The following is a 17298-nucleotide window of genomic DNA, read 5'->3' as shown; positions in this document are numbered from 1 at the left end:
ACTACTTTTCCAAGATTCCACTAAAGATGCAACCTCATGCATTGGCCATTTGGTATTTATTTATATATAGCCCTGTTTGCAATATGAAACTGAAAAACAGCATGGTTTTATTATTTAAGAAGGAAAAAAGTACACTTTCATTGTGTACATATTTGCAATGAAAATTCAGCCTTAAAGGCTGAGTACACAATGGTGTTTATACACCAACAATTTTCACTAAGCTCTTTCAGTTAGAAGCTGAACATAGGAAGAACAACATAAGTTTGTGATAGCATATGATAGCATTTTCCTTGTCAAAAAAAAACAAAAACAAAAAAATATATATATTTTTTATATATATATATATATATATATATATATATATATATATATATATATATATATATATATATATATATATATATATATATTGTGACAACTAGACCTGTAGGGGTACCTGGGTCAGTGTCTTGGGGCCGCTTTCCACAGTCTTTTAGGGTAAAAACAGTCACAGTAGTCGCTCCTCTTAAAGGCAAGTGCCTGCAGTTTAATCTGTTACACAGTCTTTAGTAACAAGCAAAACAAAACAAGGAAAAATAAACCCTTGCACCAGAGCGCTGGCTAAACACAGTTGGCAGCCTAACTACAGTTGGGTGGCTTGCCCAACACCAACTTAAAACAAAAGAATCAAAATATGACACAAAAGTTTGGTAATCAGTACCTTCCTTGTGCAGTGCAGCTTCTGCTCTCTCTCTCACTCTCAGATGGGAGGGGTCCCACCTCCCAAGGTCAGTCAGGTACTTTAGCTGCAGCAATTACCTTGCAGCTTTGGTCTGTATTAATTAATCCATGTTCCAGGGTGTTGTATTATATAACACCCTGGGAGAAACATATCGCCCATCTATAACTAACCCAGCTGCTTTGTTACAATATATATATATATATATATATATATATATATATATATATATATATATATATATATAAAAAATATATATATATACTGTATATATATTGTGACTGGGGCTTGTGATTTAATACGCTGACCCCAAACTTATGAACCATGTTAAAGCAGTAAGTTCCTTTACATGCATGGCTGCAGTTTGTCTTTGCCAGCCAGAATGGGTTTCAAAATATCTTAAATTTCAACACTGTATGACTATTTTATTAGAAATAATCTTTTACTGCAAGTGTACTGTATATGCTGCTCGGATGTCAGTAGTGGGGCTATTTCCATGATGTATATAATTACTCACAATACACACTTCTTGGCAATCAAAGTGATATGAACCAGAATGTCATTTTTTTTTTCTTTTGGTCCCCAGGCCAGTAGTTAAGCAATGAGTTTCATTTGCAAGTACTCATGTTGAAATGTTTCACATATCAGTTCATAGGTAATTGCAAGCATGTGCATGTATACTATGATCATAGTCATAGGCCAAAGAGGTGTGCAGTGGCAGAGCATGCAACATGAACTAAGATTAACATCACACACACATGGAAATCATAGAAGACATAATGCAAGCCCTTTCTCTTTGTAGACCATAATGATTTTTGGTGTAGGGTGGTGTTGTGTGAAGTTGTGTTGGGAAGAGGGGTGGAGAAGCAGAAGTGGAAGTAGCTGGACAGCTGTCCATTCCATATAGTAGAGCTCAAGCCAAATAGCGTGCATACTGTTAGCACTGGTGAAGAGTGCCTGGTCAGTCCACAGACCACAACATCCTTGGATATTATGCTTCTTCAAAAACTAATAGAATCTGCTGTCACTACATCAACCGGCAGGGCATTCCACAACACCTTACTGCCCAACACAATACCATTAAGTTGTGTAACTCACATTTAAGTTATTGCTAACAAAGTACATAACCTTGCACTTATCAACATTGAACTTAATTTCTACTTTGCTGCCCAGTTATCCAGTTTAGTCAAAATACTCTGCAAACATCAGCAGCATCCTGCAGGGAACCACATTTTAGTTTCATTAGCAAAAACAGAAACATTTCAATGCCCACCACCAGGCAAATTATAAAAAAGTTAAAACCAAGGACAGACCTCTATAACACTCCACTAAAAACACTGGCCCATTTACCACCATTCTCTCTCTATTCTTCTACTCGTTGTCCCCTACTGTAATTAATTTAAGCATATTAAAATTCAGTGAGGAATTCTGGGTCTATGTACAGGTAGAAAGACATGCTTTATAGATTTTTTTCTTATGTGTTTATATACAGATATTCACAACAAACTCCATGGGGGAAATTTATTAAAGGGTGAATTTTCGCCTCGGAAGGCTCTGCTACGTTAATTCACAGCGCATAAGCTTATTCAGCAAAACATGAAGTTGTGTCTCAGCCGAAAACGCAAATTTGTCAGCACGAGCATTTTAAAGCATTTCTTCCTAGCGAAAATTCTTTTACACACTTGCGCTTGATCAATTTGAATAGGATGGGTACATATAGATCATATATATGTCTTTATTAGTGATGTTGTGTTTAACAGTTACAACTTTTAAACATAATCCCACTTTCAAAAGAAAAAACGCCAGCGTTTTGTCTTTTTTTTTTTACTTTTCGGCATATAGGATTTGATGTGACTGACATAAGATTGTTGAGGATGTAGCTTAATTTTATCAGCAGACTCTGCGAAAAGGGTAATGTAGTGGAAAAATTGCACTTTGATGAATTTGCGGAGTAACAATAGTTTGCCTGAGCGAAAATTGGCTGGCAAAAGGGAGCAAAATTCGTTAGCCCTTAGCCAGAGGTGTAATTACAGAGGAAGCAGACCCTGCGGCCCAGGAAGTATAGGGGCCCCGTGAGGCCCTAATTCATATAGAATTTCAATAAATATTTGTAAAACAGGTCAATTTCTAGACATTTTGGAGGCCCAGTATTACCTAGTTACACCACTGTGCTGAGCTCTTTCATGAGCAAATTGTCCACCATGCCTTTTAGTAAATTGGTGATGTCCCTGCTGATCGTCTTTTTGGCGAATTTTTGCTAGAGACAGCCACTTCACCCTTTAAAAAATTTGCCCCTATGCCTGTAGGGGAGTCAAACCTCCACAGCATAACGTTTTAGGTTGGTCACCCCTGTGTAAGTGTCAAACCTTTTGTATTAGGGCTACACAGCAAGAAATAATTCATCTAAATTCGAATAAATAAGCGTGTGTGTTTTTAATAGCAGTAACAAATCATATTCATTGTGCAGAATGAAAAGCTCCATTTAGAACAATTTCCTATGAAACAAAGCACAGTAATTGATATACCACATGGGATGCTGGCATACAGAATACATTTTTTAACTAAGAGTGCAGATGTAAAATAAGTAAACAGTGTAGCTTAAATTCAAACCTATTTTTATGTGAATATATTTTGCTATATTATAAAGCCCTTAATCCCCTAACATAGCTGTCAAGGGGATGACAGCAAAATGCACTTACTCCCTAAGAAACTGGCGTGACAGTTCCCAAACTCCCTGCTGTTACTTACTATTCCTGGCCCCCTTCCTGATCTCCACCCCTCTGCAGGGTCCTTGGGGTAAATGATGGGATTTGGAAACAGGTTAATTTGCAGTTTCCAACCCCCTGCTAGAAAAAATAAAAGTTGCTGACTGCATGAACTTGGAAACTCCTTGTTTTCTAGCACCCCAACATGAGACTGGGAAGGCAGCTATAAGAGTCACACTGACTGCATTAACTTGACTGTGCACACTTTGTCTAATACCTCACACTACAGTTTTAGCTACAATTGTGTATCCTGGGAAATATTATAGCGATGAAGCTGCTTCATGCTGCTACATACTAAGCTTTGGATTCTTATGCTTGAGGATGTTGCATGGACTTTTGTTGTGCAACAATATCACTATGAGAACTTTAAAGGGATATTGTCATCGGAAAACATGTTTTTTTCAAAACGCACCAGTTAATAGTGCTACTCCAGCAGACTCATGCACTGAAATCCATTTCTCAAAAGAGCAAACAGATTTTTTTATATTCAATTTTAGAAATCTGACATGGGGCTAGGCATTTTGTCAATTTCCCAGCTGCCCCTGGTCATGTGACTTGTGCCTGCACTTAAGGAGAGAAATGTTTTCTGGCAGGCTGCTGTTTTTCCCTCTCAATGTAACTGAAGGACTCTCAGTGAGACATGGGTTTTTACTATTGAGTGTTGTTCTTAGATCTACCAGGGAGCTGTTATCTTGTGTTAGGGATCTGCTATCTGGTTACCTTCCCATTGTTCTGTTGTTAGGCTGAGGGGGTGATATCACTCCAACTTGCAGTACGGCAGTAAAGAGTGATTGAAGTTTATCAGAGCACAAGTCACATGACTTGGGGCAACTGGGAAATTGACAATATGTCTAGCCCCATGTCAGATTTCAAAATTGAATATAAAGAAATCTGTTTGCTCTTTTGAGAAATGGATTTCAGTCCAGAATTCTGCTGGAGCAGCACTATTAACTGATTCATTTCTAAAAAATTTTTCCCCATGACAGTATCCCTTTAAGCATTTTAGGTAAGATTAGCATGAGAGGTGCAAGAGAACCAAACCAGACATCTGTGAGCTGCAATACTATTGTATTTGAAATTAATCAAACACAAAACATATCTCATAGTAAACAAACTCCCAGCTTGCACAGGAGAGAGGTCCCTCAGATTATTTTTCTTTATGGGGCTGCTTGACAAGCCTCTAAATGCCCTCTAGTTTTTGATAGTCTCTTGGCATGCACTAGGGGTAAATTTATCAATGTTCAAATTCAAAGTTTTGCCATCAGATTTTCATGAATTGGAATAATGCTTTGAAAAACTCGTATGTACAATATTTATTACTCCCAAAAAAAATGCAAATACCATGGGATTGAATACAAAATGGTTGAGTGTTTACATGGTGAGCTCGAATCCCACATTTTAATAAATCTGCCACTCTGTCTTTAGCTAAGCAATGATCTACATTTTCCAATATTCTATTGAACAAATGAATTGAATGTTATGAGGGTAATAAATACACAGATCCCCTCCCTTGGCCAATGCCTTTGAAGAAATGAACCCGTCGGATATCTAAAAACGTTGATCATGTAAAGATGATTAGAATTATGTAAAGATGATGTTTTGGCAACAGATAATATTAGGGATTGTTAAAAAGGCACATGACTCACAGCTTGTTATGGGTATTGGGTCTTAAGATGGCCCCACAAACGAAAAATTATATAATTAATTATATAATTTACAGGCTATTCCTGGCTCTGTATTAAATTAAAATAAATATTATTATACTGTAAATCAAGTTTACACTATTAATTTAAATTTTTCTTCAGTAACTCTCCAGTTCAATATTTCAGCAGCTATATGGTTGCTAAGGTCTTATTTTCCCTGGAAGGGAAGATAAGATAAATAATAAAAATTTACAATAACAATAAAGTTGTAGCCTAACAGAGCTGGGGTCAGTGGAAAGCTGGAAAGAGGTAGAAGAGAAAGACAAATAAGTAAAAAACTATAAAGAATAAATCATGAAGACCAGTTGCAAAGTTGCTAAGAATATGACACACTATAACTACAGCATACCAAAAGTTATTTATCATTATTAAGTCTGAATGCCAAAAACGCAAAAAATTTGAGAGTTTTTTGTACTATAAAATCTGAATTTTTTGTGAAAAAACCCCACATTTTTTGAGATCTATTATACCCTGAGGATGCAAAAAAAAAATCAGTATTCAAAAATCCGCCATCTCAGACTTGGCGAGGTTATATATAAGACAATGGTGGAGGTCCCCATTCTATTTGGAAGTTTCTGTTGTCTGCACTGGAATTAGCCTGAAAAGCCTCAAAAAATTGAGCAATTCAAGAAAAACCTCAAAAAAAATCGCAGGTTTTTCACAGGTTTTTGTTAGATTTTACCGAGATTTCCCCTTAACCAATTAAACCATGCTTTTTTAATAATAAGGTCAAATCATAGAAGTGAACCGCCACTTTACATGGTTTTGGATATGTATGCAGTTTTAGGGGAAATGTAATAAAAGTTGTAAATGGAAAAAAGGTTGTAATGTAATATTCTTCAAAATTTTAATTGCAAAAAGCAATTTTATTACATACTGCAACCTACTGTATTAACATTTGCAATCTTTCTTCATTTCATGTTTAGTTCAATCCTATCTGTTATTACTGGTTTTGACCCTTGCTTTGCCTATGACTATTCTGATCCTCTCCAATCCTCACCTTTGCCTGCCTGATTATTCTGACTTCTCCAATTCTAATCCTGCCTGCTTGTGACTACTCTGACCTGTCCAATCTGACCTTTGCCTGTCCTCCGACTATTCCACGCTCTCCAATCCAGTTTGCGGCCTGTCTGACGATTCTCTGCTTGTGCTGGCCTGGCCTGCCTGTTCCTCGTGGTGTTCTTCCTTCCAGTATCTTGGTGAGACGATCGTGCCCCTTTGCTCGTCCAGAACCGTTAGCTTAGCTCCTCTCTCAAATAAGACCTGACGGCATCTGATTAGCCGAGGGCTCCTCCCGAGGTGAAAGGTGGAGGATATAGGCAGAAGTGAGAGCCGAGACCAGGGAGCTTAGCTTGGGTTCTGGATATAGGGTGCCGAACATGACAGATATCTTTAAGAGCTACTTTCAGCCTATATCCAGCCTACATCCTCTAGCTAGACAACTCTATGCTTGTAAAAGTTAGAATGTAAATAACTGCTCTTTGGTTTCCAGTGTGTTTTTGCTCTGGATGATTCAGGGATTAGAGGGTAAATGCTAATTAAAATCTCTAGGCATTGCATTTAACAAATTACACAATAATTTAAAAAGCGCTGTGGTTTTATTTCTGGCATATATGACTGCAACCAACTATTTTATAAACAGTGGGCGTCTGGCTCACACTCTGCCAGGCAAATAGCCATTCTTATAATTCCACATTTTCTTGAGATAGAAGCCAATGGAAAAGTCCTAAAGTGGGAAAGGATAATCTTTTCAAAACAAACAGCTGGATAAATACAAGAAACTTTAAAGGACTCATTGGCAGAGTAGGACTGCTGTTGGTATAACAGCATTGCTCTTAACTGTAAATGTCAGATGAAGGGGAAAAAAACATGCAATTGCCATTAAATAAATTCACCTTTCACCACATCAGTCCTAAGAACTAAAAAATAATAACCACATCAAGATAAAGGAAGGATACATAAATATATGAGTTGGGCAATATCCATATACATTATAATGTAATTTTGCACTGAATATTCTTTAGCAGCCATGCACTTTTATTTTATGTAGCTCTATTATTACATTCAGTAACAAAATATATCCATATTAGCTAGATACATATAGATAATTAAAATCAGATCCACTTGAATAAGGGTATGGTAGCTTCCCCAGACAGAAACCAACTGCTATGTTTTAATATTCTTTTATGATTAAAGGGTATCTTGACTGCAAAACCAATTAGCAGTTACCTATCAGCAGAAACATGGGGTTAAAGGGCACAGGTGTTTAAAATCTCATGCAAACACTCACCAACTTTCTCGTATATAAAAATCATAAAAGGCACCAACAATGGAACACTAAGAAAGAAAAGTTTCTAAATAATAAAATAGTTTTTTGAGGGGCAAATAAAGTATGCATAAAACAGAATAGAAGGGAAAATAGGGGTATAATAATAGAAAGAAGAGACTCATAGTTTGATGCCTGCAGATCTATGAACACATTGGAAAAAAGGACACACAGATTTCATGAAAACTAAATCTGATCTTACTTTTCATGTTGTCTAAGGCTGCATGTGCTTCCCCAAAATACATGCTGTAAGCATTTAAGCAGAACTAAAGCATAACAGAGAACTAGGCTAGAAATGCTGTACATTAAGTTTTGGCAACCACAGCCCAAGTAGCTTACATCTTAAATTCTGCCGATTCACTGCACATGATCTTTGCTGCTGTCAGATACCTAAGCCTAAGGATAGACTCATAATATACTGTATGTATATATATATATATATATATATATATATATATATATATATATATATATATATATATATATATATATATATATATATATATATATATTATAAGTCACAATACATGGTGGATTAGTAATAAATTCATATTATCATTACTTTATAAACTAGTGCAATTTGCATCACCATTTAATAATCACCCTTTTAGCATAGGTGAACCTTATTTACTGCTTGATGATCTGATCAGCTTCTGAACAGCTAGCCAGATAAAACCGAGCATGTGCAGTGTAATTTACTCTACAAGATGGGTTGCTACTGTATACAACTTTGCAGACCTACAGCATAATTGTTATAAAGATTCTGAAATGGTTTGATACTGCATTTAGTTCAATATATAAAATATGGCACTTCTACCTATATTTGTTTTTAGAGTTTAATTTTCCTTTAATGATAAACCTAAAGCAGCCATCAGTGTTAAGTTTAAAGAAATTGGCACAATAACACAAATATATATGTGTAATCCATTATTAAATAGAGAACTGCTTAATGTCCATGCTTAATTAGCATTTCCACAGATTCAGATCAGAGGGCAATCAGGTGGAACTGTAAATGCCCGTCAAATAAAATACAATAATTTCGGAGAAAGTCTTGACAGGGAATTAATCCCCAAAATTTAGTTCAGAATAAAAAAAAATATATGTCATTTAAAACTATATGTAGTTTTAATAAGAAATAAATCTTCACCACAGAAAGATTACACTAATATTATATTTACCTTGCATTAGCTTTTAGATTTTCCACTGTGGAAAATGTCTGATTTGTAGTTATTATTGACTGGTCCTTTCCTGGTGGTGCCCCATTTTCGGTAGAAATGACTTTATATTCTGAAATAAAGGCCAATATTTAAAAGTTTTTTCAGCAAAACTAAAATACTATGCAAACAAACGTATGGGGAAAAAACAATGTTGTATTTAATACAATACAATCACACTGTAAAGTTATCTAAAAATATACAATTATTTCATCAACACCAAGGGGCAAGGTTTTTTTTTTGAAAAAAGCATTACTTATCATTTTACAAAAAAATCACACTGCAGGAAATAAAAGCAAGACATGCAAGGAATCTTAATTGAGATAAAGATCACAATAACATTTTCTTTCACTGATATGCCCAAACTCAAAGATCAAAGAATAATAATTAGCTGTATCAGAATCTCTATATGAAACTGAACAAATTTTGGAGTTGCAAGTATTCTAGGCTGGATGACCATGTTTTAAAAGGTTGAAAAACAGAGAAAAACAACTTCAGCTGGCCCTATGGTTACATAGGTGTGAAATTGATACTAGAAGATAAACACTAATTAAAGCAAGATTTTTGTTTTTCTTGGCACACAGTGAGCCCCCCTATTTGGACAATATTCTTTTCACCCTAAACTGGGCTTCAAATACTGCCTGTGTTTATATAAAGATTTTTTAAAAACTTGCTGGCAGTTATGCAGTTACAATATAGTAAATGCCACGGAGGAAGGATTCAAGGTGGCAGCTAAATGTGAGAACTGCTAGAATATTATGTGATGGAGGCTATTCTAATCAGTTCCAACCTTTAGGTCAGCAATCATGGGTAAAGGTTGGACACAAGGTTTTCAGAAGGAATGATGCTGTGGATGTTCACAAAGGAGGGTTTAAAAATTGCATTTGTATCTGCAACCCTCAGACTTTTTTTCTCTCTAATGTATTCAGTATATATTAAGAGTCAAAGGAATCTGTTTAGCTGTCAATATATAAGGGAGGAGGTTTAAAGAATGTCAGTTCCAGGTGACTTGATATGTATAAAAAAAACCTCAGTTCTTCAGTCCAAAAGGATTTGGGCAAGACCACACCATATGTATAATGATACCAATCTAGGAGAGGAACCTTTAATATGCATTTGGCACCTCTGGAATACTTTCTGCCAAATGCTCATGGGTAAAATAGTTATTTGTTTTATCTAGTATTGCATTCTTTTGATCTCAGGGTGATTTTCCAGGAACTTTAGCAGGAAGGATAAGGGTTACAGAGAATCTTATTACATGTTGTGCTACTGTTTGTGCTAAAGAATTAATATTTAGGAAACCAGTGGAAATGGAGCAAACCCTCCTAATTTATTTCAGCAACTGTCTTAACCCACGTTAATGAAACAAAGAGAAATTAAGAGTAATAAAACCTTCAAGCTGAGCCACTTATATTATCAATATTTTGTTTAGCTGAAATTCTACCTACATTGATGTCCCTGGAGTTTGACAAAGAGCAGGAACACCAACTGCAGTCATGGAAATTCCCATTTCCTGCAAGTTAAAGCCATCCATCACAGCTAAATGTTCTTTCTGTAGGATTAGTTCATACAGTATTCTAAGTGAGGACTACATAAATTGACTTTCATATATATTATCACTTATTTATATATATATATATATATATATATATATATATATATATATATATATATATATATATATATATAAATAAGTGATAATATATATGAAATATATATTATGCTGGTGAAATGAAAACTCCAGGGAAAGTCTGTAGCAAGTATATGCTGTTTAACTCTGTTCTGGCTCAGGAAATGCTGGATAAGGGGTCCCTGTAGTGAATGGAAGAGAGCAGGGAGGCTTCCATTCCTTGCTCCATTAGGTGTTTTGCAGCTGCCTCAGCTAGAGGTAGCTAAGTAATTATTTACAAGTGAGCTGTAGTTAAATGGAGGTGTGGAGCAACACCACAGAGCTTCCCCCCACTCTTTGAGTGTAGCAGGGTGAGGGACCACATGAGAACCTCCTTGAGTGGAGGGAAGGAGTTTGTGTGCAGCTGGGAAAAGAGCGTGATTCCCCCTGTGTTGGAAAGAGCTCAAAAAGGACTGAAGAGTGTCTTGAGTGAGCCCCAGAGAGGATTCTGGGATTTGTGTCCAGTGAAAGCAGTAAGTGCTGGAAAAGTGAGTTATGTTAACACCAGTGAGGGTGTGAATTGGGACTGTTATTTCCTATGTGAAGCCAGTGGGCTGAAGAATTGTTTGAAATAAAAGCCAGCGAAGCTGCATTCAAATGTGAAAAAAAAAAAAAATAAAAAAAAAAAAAAAATATATATATATATATATATATATATATATATATATATATATATATATATATATATATATATATATATATATATATATATATAAAATATATGGATTCCAGGGCTTCATATTGCAGTGAAAAATGATCTTTCTCAAAACACATCATCAGGGACTAAAATGTTGACAATATATTTTTTATTTATACACTGCAATAGCTGCATCTGTCATGTGTTACAATATGTCCATTTTTTTAGGACAGCACTAGAGCTTGGTGTCCAATAAAATAGCCACCGATTTGGAAATTATAACCTTGGTAAAAATTGTTTGTAAGCAGATGTTTCACAGTTGTAAAACATGCGCCTAGTAATTAAAATTAAAAAAAAAAAAGAATAAGTCAAAGAACGAAAAGAGATTGATACTGACCAGTAACTGTTTCATTCTCAGGGTGTTCCCAATCTAAAATGACAAAGGATGGGCATCCTTCAACAGTGACTATAGTGAGATTAGATGGTGGATTCATTGGGCGGCTGACAATTTCTTGATTTGTTGCCTCTTCTGTTGGGAAATACCTCAGAGATTCTGTGATCGAGCATGGCACTGACTCGTTTTTGCCCATATACTTTATATGTGGTCCTGCAAGGAGCATTGTTACAATCATATGAGTATCAGTAAGTATCAAAATCACATGATTTCCATCTTCTTAAATCACCCTTTTTATACCTTAAAATGTGTTTCATCTATTGTTTTACTTTTCCTCCCTAACCAAAAGGTTAAGAAGTTTATAAGACTTCTCAAAGATCACTCAAAAGCCATCTCTTCTAGATAATCACCTAGCAGCCCATGTAGCCATCTTTTCTCTGTGTTTAATTCCTTAACATTCCCCCCCCACCCTCCACACCCTCAACACAAGATTTAATGAATTGGGGATACATTGAAAATGATCCATAAAGTTATATTAGGCCAATGACATGTGTTCTACTATAAGTTGTGAACATATTGAAGTAGTTGTCTTTTTAAACACTCGTTTTAACATGTTTTGTTTAATTCTGTACAAACATAGGGATGCCTCAAATACAGGAAAAAATGCTTTATAGTAATGGTCTACAAATATAAAATTCCACTTCATAATTCATTGTAATTAATAATAGCTTGGGAGATATTACATCTACAGTGTAATTGCCACACTACTTTTTATGATTTATAAAACACCAGAAACAGCCCAGTATGCAATGAGGGCACATATAAACTCCTAAATTCATCTCTCAACACATGATTCACACAGCACAATTTCCAGTAGGGGAAACGATACTTTTATTATTACTTATTTATTTCATACATTTTTAGTTTCACTGAAAGAGACCTTAGTAAGGAAGAAGCTTTGAAACAGGCGATAAAATATACAGTCAGTGTATTGATTTAGTATGTGGTCTCTATTTTGATACACATGATTCCGTGGTTATGGCAAAATTATACTAGTTGGCAAAACCATATGTATAACTTAGTATAACCTAATACATAAACATATTATATAATTGTAAATCTAGACATGAATACCATTTTTACATTTGAAATAAAGCACGCACATTGATTCTTTTCATACACAGACAATAAATGGTAAAATGGAAAGAAAATATGCACTGCGTATGTGTGTGCCAAATTGAATTAGCATTTACCAAGTTTGTACATGTATGTAGAGCAGTGCTGTCCAACATTATTATGTAGTAATAATATGAGTATGGAGACTCCCTCATACTTAAAAATTATGTCAGATGAAGTCTTTGGAACACTGGGGCATACTTGGAGATACATCTGACCTTCATGTGTTGCATAGCCTTCATATGGAAATTTGGTTAAAGAAAGTGTAGGTAAACACATTGGGGTCAATTTATCAAAGAGTGAAGTTCCGACACTAGAGTGAAATTCCGCAGCTCTCAATTCATTTCTATGGGATTTTGAAAGGCGTATTTATCAATGGGGGAAAGTGAAAGTTCACCCTTTGATAAATACGCCTATAAAAATCCCATAGAAATGAATGGAGAGTGGCGGAATTTCACTCTAGTGGCGGAACTTCACTATTAACTTCACTCTTTGATAAATATACCCCATTGATGGAGCTAGAATCTTCCAAAAAATAAGTCAAGCTGCTGTATAAAGGGCTAATGTCCACTCATTTTAGTACAGAGGAGAATGGAATTGGTTACATCTCCAATGGCACCAACTCATACACTCTGGTCTAGCAGGCTGCACTCCATTCTGGCTTCTTTTTAGAGACTTCCAGGTGATACGGAAGTTTGTGGCCAGCCAAACTAAGACAATGGCACCTTTTGCAAACTTAAACTGCAGGATATATCTGTTATGTCTACAAAAATCGAAGGGAAAGGCAAAATTAAACTGTTTTATATTCACTTTAAGATTTAATTTGGGCATATTGACATAGGGAAACTTTAAAAAAATAGATATAGTAGCCTTTTAATGAGAATTTGTTCATTAGGAGCTCAATCTGTAAACTCTCTGTAGCCAGTAAGCAAAGGTATCATATGCATCTTCTCAAACATTGACACAAAATGCTACAAATCACCCCTCCCATTCAGTGCCAATGTGAATAGCTGAGATTGCAGCATGTCCTGTCTAGTGACAGACACATATTGCTCAAAAACTTGCAGCCATAAAGTCCACCCTCTTTGAGGCCATTTCATACCTGTGGTTCTGATTTTCCCGAGAGCGTCTATCTCTGATTTTGGAGTTGGACTGAACACAGTGGCTTCAACTAAAAGTAATAGCAAGAGTTAATTCAATAAGGTATTTATTATTATAGAAATATATATATATATATATATATATATATATATATATATATATATATATATATATATATACACAGAAAGATCCATAATCCGGAAAACCCCAGGTCCCGAGCATTCCAGATAACAGGTGCTATATATATATATATATATATATATATATATATATATATATATATATATATATATATCTCTATATAAAATCAAATTTCTTATTTAATAAAACCCAGCAACAAAATAATTGTTTATTTTAATTTGTTATATAGCAAAGTGTACACATAGGGTTTAACGATTCTAGTTGAAGTGGATTATTTCAAATATAACAAATAAATAAATATGTAAAAAATTTATATATATATATATATATATATATATTTATATTTTCCTCCTTTTTTTCCTTCTTGTAAACCATGGCAGGCTCTAGTTTAATGAACAAGTTTAATTAACTAGTTTCATATCTCTTAATTAATGTATGTGTATATTACTATTGTAATTAAAGAAAACAGAAATTGTCAATTAAGCTAGCAGGTACAGCATGCAAAGTGCAATTTTGAACGCAAATCAACATTTTTACCCATAATGCAGCACCCACCCACTATAATTCCAACATATTTGCAGTCATGTGGGGAGTTTCACCTGCCACAAGTAGCCACATGACTGCCCTTGCGGTTTGTAAACAACCACCTTCTGGAGCACAAAGAAAGATTCATCACATAACATGAGATAATTCAGATAACATCTAGTAAAATGATGCTCCAAGAAGTTTCAAATATAAAAATCGGGAAATTGAACCTTTAAAAGTGAAGGAAAGATATAATCACCCACAGTAATTATAATCACTTACCTGACATCTCGGGCTGGTACATGCATGCTAAAATTGCACTGCACTGTAGTGGGGACATATGTCACCATCTTCTTTTGCTTTTTTCAGTTACTCTTAGGCCCTGCTCTTGGTGAGCATGCACAGTTGAGTGAATAGCCACATTAAGAAGCAAAAGGTAGATTTTCACTCTAGTTCACATGCACACTGGCCTGGGCTAAAGAGAACAGCAAAGTGGAATGCAGATCATATTGTGGTGCTGCTACAGAGGTACCCCAGGCTGGTGCATTTTTCAGCTTACAGGAGCACCAGCCTGAAGTATAAGGTAAGCCATTATAATCAATGGGTATGCATTGGCACCCTCCAGTGATTTAAATGTTCCTTCTCCTTTAAAGATGTGCTAAATATTACCTGCAATAATGAATGCCCTTCTACTTAAAATGTTGATTGCTCAAAGGAAGAAAATACTGACAACCTCATAGATTATCTCTAAAGCAACACTGAAGATGAGAAAGCCCAGTATTTTGTCAAAATAATTAAGTACCTAGAAAATAGGTACACTGAATTTGCCCTGTAAAGATACTAATAAGAAGGATAGAATATTTTGTGTCTCTTAAAAAGGACTAAGGATCCATAGAAATAAGAAATCAATGGGATTATCAGAAATGTTTAAACTGGCATATAATATTTCAGGTCCTATAAATAATTTTGAAAAGTTGTTTTAATTTTGAGCTATAAAAATTATAATATCAATGTATACATAATTCACTCTGAGAGTCATAACCAGTAGGGCAATTATTAAACCGGACTTTATCATGTTTTCCTAAGTGTCTTAAATTAAACAATTCTGGACAACCCAAGAAACATACCAGTATCCTCAGGAGGAGCTGATGTTGGTAGTTGCATTGGGGACTTTATAGACACTGTTGTACGATTTGGTTGGGCAGTTGAAGGTGCCCGTGGCATCAAAACATTGCCTTTTTGAGAAAATAATAGTTTATTTTGTTGTCAAAACCTTTGATTTTACAAAGGACATAACATTTTCTGATTTAGCACTGCAAAGCAAACTGAAGTACCTGACTGTTAGCTAAAGGGTTTCTGAAAACTGCAATACTATATTATGTATGGCTCAAGGTAAATGTCTTTGTCAATACCAAACATGCTTTATCTACTCAACCTCTAGTCTAGACAAGTTCCTTTAAAAACAGATAAATATATAGCAACAGTAATTTACTCTAACTTCCTAAACTTCTGTTGCAGATTTTTGTTTTGCTCATATTGCATGTTAACAAAAAGTTAAATATCTGTCGAACTCAGCGCTAGTCTTAGTTAAAAATAGGGTATTCCTAATATGAGATAAGTAAAGCAAGTTACTGCTGGAAGAAGAGAAATCTTGATTGTGCCCAGTGCTGTAAAGTGTTTCCAAGTTAGCTTATAAATTCCTATAAAACAGTTAATAGAAGACAACTATGGTATAGTAATCACACTCTTCTGGAGCTCTATCTGTACTCTGTCCAATGTAATAATACTGATTCACAGATATAAGCCAACTTTGTCAGTAATAATTGGAGTTTGTGTTCTGAGCCTCAGTAAGGGTTATACCTAGCATTTCAGATTTCTGTCTATTACTGAACCAACAGTTGTTATTTTAATGATTCTTCCTCTGCTTTCGGCATTAGAATAATTATTTCTGTGTGAGCACCAAGGCAATGGAGAAATGACACAAACCACAATGCAGAAAAATGAAGAAAGTGTGATGGAAGTTAGCAGCATGTTTAGAATACACATAGGCCATGGAGATAAAGAGAGCAAAGGGTGGGGCTCAGAGAGTTAAAACGCAGAGCTTTAGTTCTTACCTGGTCGGCCTGCCACATTGGTGGAAATTAGTCTTTTGCGTGTTGGCTGGACAGGAGAGAAGGGTGGTGATGTTCCTGCAGAGATAAACTTCTGTTACACTTTTGCACTAGAGTTCATTGGTATTTTATAAATAATTTTATACACAAACTGAATGTTTTAATTCATGTAGATGTGCTTATCCTTCAACTATCTCTGTGCCACCCTCAGCTTCACATGTCTCATCACCAATGCAATGTCTCAAAAGGTTAGGAATTACATAGATATATTGGTTGCCTCTGTATAATGCTCTACTGGGTGCATTTGTAAAGCAATGCAATGCAATATCTCTAAATCACCTTTTTAGTGCCCCTCTATCACAAAGCAGTGTAGGACTGATTTACAAGTACATTGTATAGGTTCTAAATTGCACTAGTAAAGTAACCCATAGCAAGCAATTACATCTTTGTTTTAATTTTCTTGTTAGCAAAACTGTTTACTGGAGGGATTCCAGGCAGTACAACATTTTCCCCATTTCCTGTTTGTCAGAAAAGTGCTATAAAGAAATTGGACATTAATTGAACAAGATCAATGCATCAATTGACCTAAAAACTGCTTTGACAAAACAGACACATGCTTTTCAGCTTTTCATTTGAGATCCAACATTCACCTGAATAAGTTAAAAGTATGGGGAAAATAATGATTTCTTTTTCTCACTGAAACCAATCATCCATCGTCCCATTTTATAAAAAAAAAATCATACATTTTTCGTGATTTTTGCATTCGAAGTTTAGTAAATAACCCCCATAGTCAATTGCCAGTGACCATACTTTTAAAG

The 17298-nt window shown here is 35.2% G+C and overlaps 1 protein-coding gene across 29 annotated transcripts in view; it reads right to left on the bottom strand.

Moving 5' to 3' along the window:
- The window catches only part of LOC108708946 (target of Nesh-SH3), a 198040-nt gene that overhangs the window by 14511 nt on the left and 166231 nt on the right, over positions 1-17298 (bottom strand). For 28 of the 29 annotated variants that reach the window (XM_041584157.1, XM_041584152.1, XM_041584167.1 and 25 more), the window contains 5 exons: positions 16484-16558; positions 15497-15604; positions 13705-13773; positions 11430-11639; positions 8691-8799 (listed from right to left, as the gene is read on the bottom strand). In XM_041584157.1, coding sequence (XP_041440091.1) covers positions 8691-8799; positions 11430-11639; positions 13705-13773; positions 15497-15604; positions 16484-16558 — 571 coding nt within the window. The remainder of the gene's footprint in view (positions 1-8690; positions 8800-11429; positions 11640-13704; positions 13774-15496; positions 15605-16483; positions 16559-17298) is intronic. The other variant, XM_041584160.1, reaches the window with a different exon arrangement.

The sequence above is a fragment of the Xenopus laevis genome, chromosome 2S, assembly GCF_017654675.1.
Source record: "Xenopus laevis strain J_2021 chromosome 2S, Xenopus_laevis_v10.1, whole genome shotgun sequence".
Classification (NCBI taxonomy): domain Eukaryota; kingdom Metazoa; phylum Chordata; class Amphibia; order Anura; family Pipidae; genus Xenopus; species Xenopus laevis.
The sequence above is the reverse complement of the archived record's forward strand: the minus strand, read 5'-3'. Positions and strand labels throughout refer to the sequence as shown.